At 30.2% G+C, this 13420-nt stretch overlaps 2 protein-coding genes across 2 annotated transcripts; one reads left to right on the top strand and one right to left on the bottom strand.

Moving 5' to 3' along the window:
• Positions 1-8140: 8140 nt before the first annotated feature.
• On the top strand, positions 8141-8611 carry INS49_012267 (uncharacterized protein; the record flags this gene model as incomplete). The annotated part of the gene is made up of 2 exons (XM_043172971.1): positions 8141-8151; positions 8248-8611. The coding sequence occupies 2 exons, from the start codon at positions 8141-8143 to the stop codon at positions 8609-8611; spliced, it is 375 nt and encodes a 124-aa protein (XP_043022268.1).
• A 358-nt stretch (positions 8612-8969) lies between these two features.
• Positions 8970-12672, bottom strand: INS49_012266 (uncharacterized protein; the record flags this gene model as incomplete). The annotated part of the gene is made up of 5 exons (XM_043172970.1): positions 8970-9572; positions 9648-9665; positions 9704-10388; positions 11563-12048; positions 12110-12672. The coding sequence occupies 5 exons, from the start codon at positions 12670-12672 to the stop codon at positions 8970-8972; spliced, it is 2355 nt and encodes a 784-aa protein (XP_043022267.1).
• Between the last annotated feature and the right edge of the window lie 748 nt (positions 12673-13420).

Here is a 13420-nt window from a genome sequence, read left to right as displayed (position 1 = left end):
ACCAAGATCAGGGATCAATTGGTTGATCTGACGTGTTGGCTGTTGGGTTGGAGCAAAGCTGGCCGAGAAGCAAGACAGGCCTGACGTTGAATATATGGACCGAGGTTTACACGGCCGCGTCAGGGTTATACCCTGTTCATGAAGAAGTTCAGTTGGTTGCCTGGCAATCCTTCAGCTGCATGTGTTCCTTTCCTTGACTCGAGATATACTCCCACTAGAGCTTTTCCTGAATCCATGCTCTTGTTCTTGGTGCTGATTTACTAGGTGGCTCCAGAGTCCAGGCGCGTCATGCTGTCATTCCTCAAGCCTGGCATGTTGCTGCAAGGCCGACTCTCATCTTATTCTCTATTGCGGGATCTATACTAGTATCGCTCTGCTGATGACGGTGTCGTCTACATGGCAAAGTACAGGGTTGTAAAATTAGTTTTGAGTTTTAGTTAAACTAAATGTAGTTTTTAGTTTTAGTTTTGAGTTAGTACTTTTTTAAAAACTTAATGTAGTTTTTAGTTTTTAGTCAAGCCTATTAATTAAAACTAAAAAACTACAAATTAAATTAAGTTTAACTAAAAAACAAAAAAATTAAATTAATTAAATTAAAAAGAATAAAAAGAATTAAAAGAATTAAAAGAATTAAAAGAATAAAAAGAATAAAAAGAATTAAAAGAATTAAAAGAATTAAAAGAATTAAAAGAATTAAAAGAATTAAAAGAATTAAAAGAATTAAAAGAATTAAAAGAATTAAAAGAATTAAAAGAATTAAAAGAATTAAAAGAATTAAAAGAATTAAAAGAATTAAAAGAATTAAAAGAATTAAAAGAATTAAAAGAATTAAAAGAATTAAAAGAATTAAAAGAATTAAAAGAATTAAAAGAATTAAAAGAATTAAAAGAATTAAAAGAATTAAAAGAATTAAAAGAGTTAAAAATAAAATAAAATCTATTTTAAGGGTAGTTTAAACCCTTAGCTATTAATATATAATATAGCATATAATTATAAGCAAGGAATTTACATTATATTTATATATTAATAAATTAATAAACATTATTATAATTATTATAAGCAATTATTATAAATTTTATTAACACTATATATAACTATATTATATATATTATGAAATTATGAAATATATATAATTTAGCTTTCTTATAAGTATATATAATATATATATATTATATATAATATATATACCCTATACCCCCCCCCTTTCCCCTACCCTTAGCGTAACTACTTAAATATAATCTTTAATATCTTAATAATTTATAAAGCTATAAATATAAATAAAATATTTTTTAAAAGCTTATATTTTAATTTTTATATATAAAAAACTTTTAAAATATATTTATTCTTTAAAAAAATAAATATTTAACTTTAATTAAGTTTTACCTTAAATAAAAACTTAAAATACTTTTTAATAAAATTATATAATAATATTAAATTTTTTTTAAATATAAATATTATATTTTTATATATATTTAAAAATTTCTATAAATAATAAATAAATTTATTTAAATAGATTTATTAAAACTTATATATCCTTATAAATACTTTAACTTTAAAAGTAGCTATAAGGCTTATTAAGGCTTATTTACCCTTATAAATATTATAACTTAAAAAGTAGTTATAAGGCTTATTAAGGCTTATTTACCCTTATAAATACTTTAAGTTTATAAGTAGCTATAAGGCTTATTTTAGCTTAAAAGAAGTTTAAGGTAATTAACTATTTAAATTAAATAGTTTTAAAACCTAAGATTTTATTATAATAAAAACATATATTATTTAAATTTAAATTAACTATATTTAAATAATTATATAAAAAATATATAAGAATTTTCCTTAAATTATTCTTTATTTATATATATTTTTATATTATTTTAAAAGCTTGTTAATATTTTAAAAATTAAAATATTATATATTTCTTTAGGTAAATATTTAGCTGATTTAAAGGAATAAATTATCCGTTTTTTTTTTTATATATAAATCTTTCTTTTTCTCTTTCTCTCTTTCTTTCTTTCTTCTTTCTTTATTACTCCTCAAGCCTACTTTACTTATTTATTATTTCCTTAAACCTTAACTACCTATATACTTTTATTATTTTATTTATTATATATAAATAAAATATCTTTTTTTACTCCCTTATCTTTTATTAATTCTTTAATAATTTCTATTAAGAATTATAATATTTCTTTTTTAAAAGAAAATTCTTAAATATTTTTTATTATAAAAGATAAATTTAATTCCTTAACTTATAAACTCTCTCTTCTTAAGAAAATAAATATTTATATTTTTTAAAATAATTTATTTATTCATATATTCCTCCTTATTAAAAAGAAAAAACATTAATAAATATTAATATCTTATACTTAATAAGTTATTTCTTTAATTTTAAAAGTATATAACTTAATATAAATAAAATTTATTTTTTAAATATATTTTATTTATATTTAATTATATTTATATTAAATTATAATTAACTAAATATAGCATAAAGCTATTATCTTAAAAAGCATTAATAATAAAAATATATTTAATAATATTCTTTAAGAACATTTAATTATATAATTAATATATAAAATAATTTAAAAAAGATATTATTTAAAGTTTTTTTTATTAAATTAATATTTTACTTAGTTTTTAAATTAATATTTACTTAAATGTTTTTATAAATATAAAGATAATTTAAAGCTTTTTTAAGCTTTAAATTATTAACATTATTATAAAATAAAATACCTTATTATTCCTTATAATAAGGAAAGTAAAAAGACTTAATTAAAAAGTAAGTATTTCTTTTATTTTAAATATTAATATAAATATTAATATAAATATTAATATAAATATTAATATTATATTTAAGGGTTTTTCCTTTTAATTTCTTTGCTATTTTAATAAAAAAATTAAAAAAAGATTTTATAAATAATAATACCTTTAAAAAGATTTTAAATTTTATTATTAAAAATAATTTATTTTTTAATATATTAAATTTAAAGTCTTTTTAAGATTTATTATCTTACCTTAACTTATAAGTAATTTTCCCCTTTTATTATTATTTTTTAAAAAAAACTAATAAAATTTTAAATTTACCTTTATAATAAATCATTTAAAAATTAAAAGTATTTTAAATAATACTTTTAAAATAAATTTAATAAGGCTTAACTTAAAATTAAAAGAAAATATTATCTTTAATAATAAATTTTCTTTTATTTTTAATTATTAAACTTTTAAAGCTAATATAGCTTATTTAAAGGTAATAATTTCTTATATTAATTTAGAATTTTAATTAATATATAAATTAATTAAATTTTTTAAGTTAAAAAAAAGATATATTAACTTTATTCTTTTTAAAGAATTTTAAAAGTTTATTAAAAGTTATTTTAATATAATATTTAATAGCATTTTTAAATATTTAATTCTTTTATTATTTAATAATATATTATATATTAATATTATTTTTATTAATTTTACTTAATATATAGCATATATTATTAATTTAATAACACAAGATATTTTAAAGAATTTTACTTTAAATTTAAAAATTAAAAATTATTTAAATAAATATTCTTAAAATCCTAAGGAAACTATAATATTAAATAATATTATTAAAAATAATAAGTATTTCTTAATTTCTTTATATTTTTATATATTAATATTTTTTAAATATAATAACTTATATATAATAGATAATTATATTAACTTAATATAATATTAAGATTAATAATTTATTATTTAAGGGTATTAAAAGGGCTATATAAAGTAAATCCTTATTAAAGAATTATAAAAAATTTTATATTTCTTTAAGTATTTATTTAATATTTCTTTTTATAAATAATAAGAGAAATTAAATATTAACTTAATATTAAATACTCTTATGCATTAAAATTTTACTTATATAATATTAAAGATTTTCTTAGAATTAAAGGAACCTTTAAATTATATAAGTAAGAATACTTTAAATTAGGAATATAAAGATATATTTTTTAATATATTTAAATTATTTATTCTTATGTAAATTAAAAAGACTTTTAAAGTCTTTTTAAAACCTTTTATTAAATTATAAGGAAAGTTATATATAACTTTTTCTTAAGGGTTATTATATATTTATTAAATATATAATAAATTAAAGGATTTAATAAAAAAGTATAAGAGAAAGTATAAGCAAAAGCTAAACTTTATAAATTACTTTTTATTTTATTTTAAAAACAAATATAATATTAATTATATAAATAAAAAGAATATTTATTTATATTTATTAAAGTTATTAAAATTAGCTTAAATAAATTAAAAAAATATTTTCATTAGAAATTAATTAAAAATAATTTAAAAAATTATAAATCTTTTATTTTAGCTTTAGTTTTAAACCCTAGCTTTAAAATATTTTATTTTTAAGTAAATAAATATTTATACTTTTATTTAAATATAAAAAAAAATATTAAAGCTTTCTTAAGGGTTAAGTTTAATAAATAAGTCTTTTTATTAATTATTCTTTATTATTTTTATATTTATATTAATATTTATTAAAGTTAAATTAAAAGTTTTTAATTTAAATAAAGATATATTTAATTCTTTACTTATTAATTCCTCTTAATAAAATTATAATTTTAATAATAAATTATATATTAATTTTTCTTTTAATAATAATAAAAAAGAGTATATAATTTATTTATAAAAACTTATTTATAATTCCAAAGTATATATTTTTAAAAAAAGATTTAAACTTTTTTAAAAATAAATTTTAATATTTAAATAGCTGGATTTATTAAAGTATTAGAAAAATAATAAATTTCAATACCTTATATTAAATATATTAGCTTAAAGATACCTTATTATTTTAGCTATATTTACTGCTATAAAAAGAATATTTTTTATTATTAATAATATTATTATTAAGTTAAGGGTTAATCTTAATATAAAAATAATAAGGGAATTAATATTATTAAAGAATTAAAAATTTAATAATATTTAAGAGTTAAAAAAGGAAATTAAAGATTTAAAGGAAATAATGAATTAATAAATTTTATAATATATTTTATAAAGTTTATTTAATTTATAATATATATATATATATATATATATATATATATATTACTTATTTTAAATAAACCTTATAATTTAATTTATAAAACAATAAAATATATAAATATTAATAATTACTTTAAAACTATATAATATATATATATATATATAATATAAATTAAATAAACTTTATAATTTAATTTATAAAGAATAAAAATATATAAGTATTAATAATTGCTTTAAAACTATATAGTTATTAAAAGAATAAATAAGATAAATATATAACGAAATGTATAATTTACTCTTAAAATAGCTTATAATTAGAGTATTACATTAATAAATTAATAAATAACCCTGCTCCCTAAAGTTTAAATAATATAATAAAACTTAAATTATTAAGTTTTAAAATATCCCCTAGGGCCCTTAATAATTATAAATTAATATAATATTAGCTATAGCTTTTTAAAGAAAATAAACTAATCTTTTCCTAACGGTAACCTAAGTAATTATTATAATTATACGCTTTACCGCTAAATTACGGTAACTACTTATTAATAAAAAAAAAAAAACTTATAAACCCACTTTAATATTTAAAAAAAAAAAAATATATTTTATATTATTAAAGAAGATTTTATTTATTAAAAATATTTTATATATTATTAATCTTTAAATTTTATTATATTTAATAAAACTTTTAATAAATATTAAATATTATTATATATAAGAATGCAAGGTTATAAAGTTTTATTATTATTATTATTATATAAGTTATATAAGCTTATTAATTAAACCCACTTATTTTAAACCTTATAAGTTTAATTTCAAGTATATTTATTATATTTAAGTTTTAAAAGTAAGTTTTAAAATAAAGCATTTATAAGGGCAAATAGGCCTTAATAAGCTCTATATTTAATTTTAAAATAGAGCATTTATAAGGGCAAATAGGCCTTAATAAGCTTTATATTTAGTTTTAAAATAAAGCATTTATAGGGGCAAATAGGCCTTAATAAGCTCTATATTTAGTTTTAAAATAGAGCATTTATAAGGGCAAATAGGCCTTAATAAGCTCTATATTCAGTTTTAAAATAAAGCATTTATAAGGGTAAATAGGCCTTAATAAGCTCTATATTCAGTTTTAAAATAGAGCATTTATAGGGGCAAATAGGCCTTAATAAGCTTTATATTCAGTTTTAAAATAAAGCATTTATAGGGGTAAATAGGCCTTAATAAGCTCTATATTCAGTTTTAAAATAAAGCATTTATAGGGGTAAATAGGCCTTAATAAACAAGGATAATAAAATTATACATAACATTTTTAAAAATTTCTTTCTATATATAAAAATAATATTATTATATTAAGAAAAATTTTAATATTATTATATAATTATATAAAATAGTATTTAATTTTTATATTTAAGGTGAAAGTAACGTATCTTTTTATATTTATTTTTCTAAAGAGCGAATAATTTTAAATAATATTTTATTTATTAAGTTATAAATAAAACCTATTAAAAAGTATTTTTTATATAATTTTAAATTTCTTATATAAAGAGATATTAATGATTATATTTAGGTGATAACGCTAAGGGTAAGGGGCATAGGGGGGGTAATTATATCTTAAATAAGTAATTGCCATTTAGCAAATTTAATATAAATATATTAAAACCTTTATTTTTAAAAAGCCATAAGTATTTTAAAGAATTAATTATATTAAAAAAAATTATATTATATAAAATATAAAATTTTATAAAACTTAATAAAAATAATATATAGTTTATAAATAAAATAATAAATAAAAGAAAATTTAAAAATCTTTAAAAAAAGAAGTTTATTTCCTTATTATATAAGATATAATAAGCTAATAATAAATATTATACCCCTTAATAATAATTTATTTTAAGCATATTACATCTTATTTTTTAAAAATAAACCAATGCTATATACCATTATGCTATAGCGAGAGTTTGGGTCGTTAGTTTTTTTTTTAAAAGAAATTTAATATATATATTTAAAAAAAAGATATTTATATTAATTAAATAATCATTATAATTAATAAATTAAATATAAAATTAAAAGTAAATATTATAATATTATAAATTAAATAATATATATAAATTTATATTTATTTATTTATTTATTTATTTATTTATTTATTTATTTATTTATTTATTATTTATTTATTTATTTATTTATTTATTATTTATTTATTTATTTATTTATTTATTTATTTATTTATTTATTATTTATTTATTTATTTATTTATTTATTTATTTATTTATTTATTTATTTATTTATTTATTTATTTATTTATTTATTTATTTATTTATTTATTTATTTATTTATTTATTTATTTATTTATTTATTTATTTATTTAATTTAAAAAAAACTTTTTAAGTTAAACTTAATTAACTAAAAAACTAAAAACTAAAAACTAAATTTTTTTAGTTTTTAGTTTTTAGTTAAACCTATTAACTAAACTAATTTTTTTTTAGTTTTTAGTTTTTAGTTAGACTCATTAACTAAACTAAACTAAACTAGTTTCAACCCTGGCAAAGTAAACCTGCCCTTTGGCCGCCGAAACATCAATCAGCTACCGGACAGCAAGCTGAGACTTGTGACAGAAACCTGGAAGACGAACACTGCATTATCAAGAGCATCCCAAATTATTGGCGGCTACAGAACGAGGCTTCAATTCTCAAACGCTACCAACATATAAGCCCCTCCCTCCGACCAGTATTGGATGAGATCTTAGAGCCCGTAGAGCCAGCGAGCATCGTTTTGAAATACCTAGATACAGAACTCCTAAAAGAGTCCAGAAGAGAACGCCTGTCGCGTCCTGATATCAAAAGAGTAGCAAGAACCATTCTCTTAGCCCTCAAGGTCTTGCACAAAGGTGGCTTGGTCCACACAGATGTGAAGCTGGACAATAACTTCGTCAATTACGGCCCTCAAAACCGATCAAGATTTGCAGAGATCCAACTTGGCGACCTTGGCGGAGTGGTTCAACAGGATTCTGACTTCGCAAGAGAGGGCCACCTAATTGGAGCAGGCATAAGCCGAAGTCCTGAAGCCACACTTCAATTGCATTGGGGCACTGCCACCGACGTCTGGTCATTTGGTAACGCGGTAAGCAATGCATTTCTAGTACCACCATCTTTTGATCGATTCAAGATTTGCGATTTATCCACTATTCGCGAAATCAAACTCAATTTCTGAGGATGAAAACAACCAGATTCTAAGCCTCCTCTACGTTGGCGATTACCACCTTTTCAACCCTGCAATAGAAGGACTCACACCAGACGACGATGACTACTTCTTTACTGTGCTCAAGCGCATGTACAAGTTCTTTGGGCCTTTCCCTCCGTCTTATAGCGACAACCCAGACACCATGACGATCATCAACTTCTTCAACAATTCCGGAGCACCCGATAAGCCTTTCCACTTAGTCACCACGAGGGAAATCCCGGCTGCGGATAGGAGGTTCATTCTCAAGGTCATGAAGCTAGATCTCAGAGAGAGACCGACAATGGAGGAGCTATCAGAGGACGAATGGTTCACAGAGGAGTCTGAGGATACGCGGACACCGCTGCAAGGTGGCTCATAGCTGGTTATAGGGCATCGATTTCGCAGCAATAGGACTTATCGTGATACCCCTAAGCTAAATTCTGATGGTAGAAAATACAGGTGAATCCGTTCAGTACTCCAACGGCCGCCCGAGTCCTCATGAATAGGGAGGCGCAGACGGAAATTCGCCTCGGGGAACTCGCACGACAAGAACGAACCTTCACAAGGCCTCGACCTCTGTGTATCTTTAAGGCCACCGCATAACTTCTCAAATGGCTCCTCCAATCCCAGAGTCCACTCTACTTCCATGCTGCAGTGAACTTCGCGTCTCCCCTGATACCACTTGGTATACGGCCCCAGATAAAGTTCTAACTTTTTCTCCCTGGAATTGCCCGATACTATATATGCTGAAACGGGAGCCAGGCGCGTGCCGACGACTGGTGGGCAGCACATCGCCACGGAGAACTAGCCTCGACTCTGGAACGTCGGCAGGCTTTCCAGTCCTCAGTCATCCGGCTCATTTCGTCGTCGCGATTGAAAAGGGCGAGAGTAACGCCAAGCATGGCTGCGCTGGACTGCGCGGTACGTTTCATGTCTTCGTCGTAGAAGGCGGAAATAAGATTGGGAACAAGTCTGTAGAAGGCTTGTAACGTGGATCCGTTTCCAGGTGGAGAACCTGAAGTGGATGCGATGAAGTACAAGGAATCGCTGACTGAGAGGACAAGTTTCGCTAGCTCTTTGTGTCTCTGCGATGTGCGATTGCTCTCTGTACATCTTGCGAGAAAAGTGAAGACCGGCTCCCAAGTCTTGGTGTTATCGGGACGTTTCAGGAGTGGGTCTATTGCTGCAGAATACGTTGTGGGACGAGTCCAAGACTCATGAGATTCGAGAATAGCATCGAGGAACACGTCCGCTGGGGGATTGTCGTAGTCGATTCCGATGTGCTCAAGTGGTGATGTGCCGTCGCTGAGGTTTGCCACCAGGCCGAGTATGCCATAGACCTGATCATGAGGCCTTTGACTTTTGAAACGATTGGAGGTCACATACAACAGCAGTAATCTCCATGTGGAACTCACCTGCTTGCGCCTACATGACTGATAGCAAAATTAGCAAATATCAACGAATATCTCACCTCGTCGAATGTCATGTCCACATCTCCAACGAAGAAAACGATCTCCGCGGCACTCGCAACTTCCTGCACTATCCAGACACGTTCCCAGTATTCTGCCCAAAACGCGGATTTGGCAGCAAGGATTGATTCCTCCGAAAATAGTGTCCTCCATTCTCTCGCACGCGCGGATCCATTCGCCTGAACATAGTCCCGGATGGGGAGTAAATGTTCCCCTTGGCTCGCTGACAGCCCAAGCCAAGCAATCACTCGTACAGCATTGCGATATATGTCAGCCATTCGCGGAATTTGCTCTTTTTTCTCCTCGTCGTCTCTTTGGTTGGGACAAACACAATCGGTCCAAAGCCAGCGGTCGAAGATCTGTCGCCGCCAGATATTGTCCAAGAATTGCCAAAGATTCTCGTGTACGCGAAAGGAAGTCCATTCGTGATTATCGTCGTTGTATATAAGGATGTCTCTTCTTGGGGTGTCATCTCCCCACACATAGGATAATGCATCGTATTCAGCGGTGGACTGTTCGGCGTAGCGAATCTTGCATGCTATTCGGTCTTCCACCTTCAACTCTTCCAATTTGATGAGCCGGACTGTTGATTTGGTGGCAAGACCGTGGTATGTGTACTGCTTGGGCATTCCGTTCGTGCCAGCGAAGCCGGATGACCACGACCTCGGGATTGCAATGCCAAGGTAACTATTGCAGCTTGCTGGAGATTAGATCAAATATGAAGACAATCCATTGGGTTGGTGGGTTCTGCAGAAGGAAGAAGAAGCTATCTACATCCTCGTTGGCGAGGCAGCCTTTAAATAGAGACTGCAGAAGGTGCCTGGCAGAGGATTTAGCCTAACCTTACGTAAACCCATGTGCCTGTCACAGTGGCAAACCATGCAGGTTCCAAAACAAATTCTGCGTCGTTGACGAGGCTGTTCATTAGATAACCTTGAGCAACAGACCCAATCGTCGTATGCCGCTACAGTCGCACAGCAACCCGGCTCAAGAGGTTGCAAACATCCAGGCACCTTCTCCTCCAAACCCCTTTCTGATGAATACAGGGCTGTAGGAAGCATAGCATCCGGGAGAAAGTGGAGAAAATGATACGTGGTGCCAAAACAGGTCCCGAGCGCTTGCCCAGACCTATTCCGCCTGACGCGTAAGAGATGTAGTCACAAGGATACTGAGTCCAGAGGAGCCTCGATGCTCGCAAATCAGGCATGAAACTGGCACACCAACATGCTGGCAGTTGAAAATCGACGATTTCTTGCATAGTGATTTCAGCCAGGGCGAACTTGCTGCTCAACCACAGAAGCCCCGAGCCACTCGAGTCACACCAGCCCCTGATTTCTACATCGTACTACGTGAGTGCCTCCAAGCCAGGCTCATCGAATGAACGCGTGGAGATACTCGTATATTCTCTGGGCGTTCCAGAGTGCCAGCTTGACCTGAACTGCCTACCGGATGTGACAACTAGACGCCTCAAATACTGTCGGCGGCACGTGCCAACGCCGTCCTTGCATGTGTGTAACCACACTATTATTGCAACTGCCATAACCAAACCCTGCACGCCAGTCTCCTCGGCGCCGGAATACTTGCTTCCCGCCGCAATAACTGTTGGATCAGATGGTGGCTCGATTAATCCTCGCTTTTTCTTTATTCCCTCGCTTTCTCCCTTCTAGTCCTGGAAATTCGAATCTAAAATTCGAAGGCCCCAAATAAGGCTGAAACGTTTGAACTGAGATTGAACTTTTGGTTGAGAGGCATTCGGCACGTGGTGATATATTTGCCCGATCTGGACTTTCAATCATTGGTCAATTCATTACAAACGACTTCTCACTGTAGAAGACAAACAAGTTTCTTTGCTGACACAGACCCAGTCCTCAGAAGCTCTATTCCATCTTTGACACCTTCAAGTCCACCCTCAAGCAATTGCACAGGGTGAGACCGCAACTTTCCCTCATCCAGCAGCTTTTGAAATACTTTGTACCAGCTCACGGCGAACTCGTACAGCTCAACACTCCCCTCAGAATCGTATCCCTTGCCCAATGAAATAGGCTGCCCAAATATCTCAAGTGCGTACACAAATTTGGCCTGGACAGCCTTTCGCGTTTGTAACTCCTCGGGACACAACTCAAGCGAGGCGTATTTGCCGCCCATGCGGCCGATGGCAGCATAGCACAGGGTCACCGAATCTTTGTCGGTGATACAGTCGAGTGCATATCGCAGCTTGTTGGCCGTCAATTTTCGAATACTATTGGCCGTCTCCGGATCAGAATAGTCAAAGACGTGTTCAGCTCCGAATGATTTGGCGAGGGAGAAGTTCTTTGGTGAGCAGGTAGCTATCGGCGTATAGCCAGATCTAGACTGCATGTTAGAATTGATAGACCCATGGAATCATTCATGGACTAGGACGATCTCACAATTTCAGAAGTTGCAGGGCCATTGTTCCAGTCGCAGTACTTCCCCCATATACAAGAACGTACGCCGGGCTCTCAGAAGCCAAGGATTGCATCGGCGAAGCTGGCAAGCCCAAGGACTTCCACAAGGCCAGGCACATAGAGGCGATAGCACATCCGTATGTCGCAGCTTCTTCGACTTTCACAGTCGCTGGGACTTTGTACACCAGCTGCGCTGGAGCCCGCACATACTCAGCAAAGGCGCCGCTGTCAGGCGCGGCAGGGTTCGAGCCGTGGATGAAGCCGCAGACCGTGTCTCCCACCGCCAAGTCCGACCGCAGCGCCGCAGCCTCGGCGTCGATGCGCACGATTCTGCCGACGAAGTCTATACCGACGGTGGCGCCGGCCGAAGGGAAATTTTTCGGCATCTTGTAGTCGAAGGGATTGATCGCGACTGCTGTGGTCTTGACCAGGAGGGTCTTTGGTAGAAGAGCTGGAAGTGCGACATCGTTGGCGAGGACTGGCTGGCCAGCTTCGTCTTCCACGATGGCACGTTGGTGGTCTGGCAAGGGTTCAAGTGTTGTCATTCTCAAAGTGTTCACGCCTCACGAGGGGACTTTGGTGCTTCTTCGAAGACGCTTGAGTTGCAGCCATCTCACCCCTTCACCCACCTGTGTAACAATTCTTAGAATTATCCGTGCTCATCAGCGAGGACCCCTATTTTCACATGCGCGTAATCGTAATGAGCTATGGCCAGTAGTAAACGAAACCGATGGAACACGTCTTCCCGGTTGTTACTCTGACTCAAAGAATCCACACTGAATCGTTGGACGTCAATGTGAAATCGCCTGTGGTGGTGCTCGACTCAGCGCATACCGGGCCGGGTGGGGCCGGAGGTCTTAACTCATGAGTACGGCACAAAGGATCCGAGCAATCTTAGAGCAATGACTTCATTAAACCTCCTGTGTGAGCATGTGCGGATGAATACCGGACCTTCAGAGGCGTCTAAAGCCCGTACTAATATTGGAAACGCGATGCAAAGTCAGCATAATTAGCGAGTTGTCATGCATCTTGCCCAGAAGTGATCCACTCAAATGGCTGACAAGTACTCAGTGTGCTTATTTTCTATTCATATAAGATCGGCAAAAGACCCTTCCAAAATGCACGACGCCATGCCAGGATATACGCCGCAACAACACCGCAACCCGACCTAAGTCCATAGGGCTGCCAAGGGGGAGGAGTTTATATTCTGGAGCCTCCGAGATTGCAAAGCCTGTTTTTTGGAGACCGAGGTGAGTCGATGATGGGTCTCGGTGCCCTTGAAACTATACTGAG

Source organism: Diaporthe citri (assembly GCF_014595645.1).
Source record: "Diaporthe citri strain NFHF-8-4 chromosome Unknown scaffold_6, whole genome shotgun sequence".
In the NCBI taxonomy this organism is placed as follows: Eukaryota; Fungi; Ascomycota; class Sordariomycetes; order Diaporthales; family Diaporthaceae; genus Diaporthe; species Diaporthe citri.
Note: the sequence above shows the minus strand (reverse complement) of the source record. Positions and strands in the feature narration are given on the sequence as shown.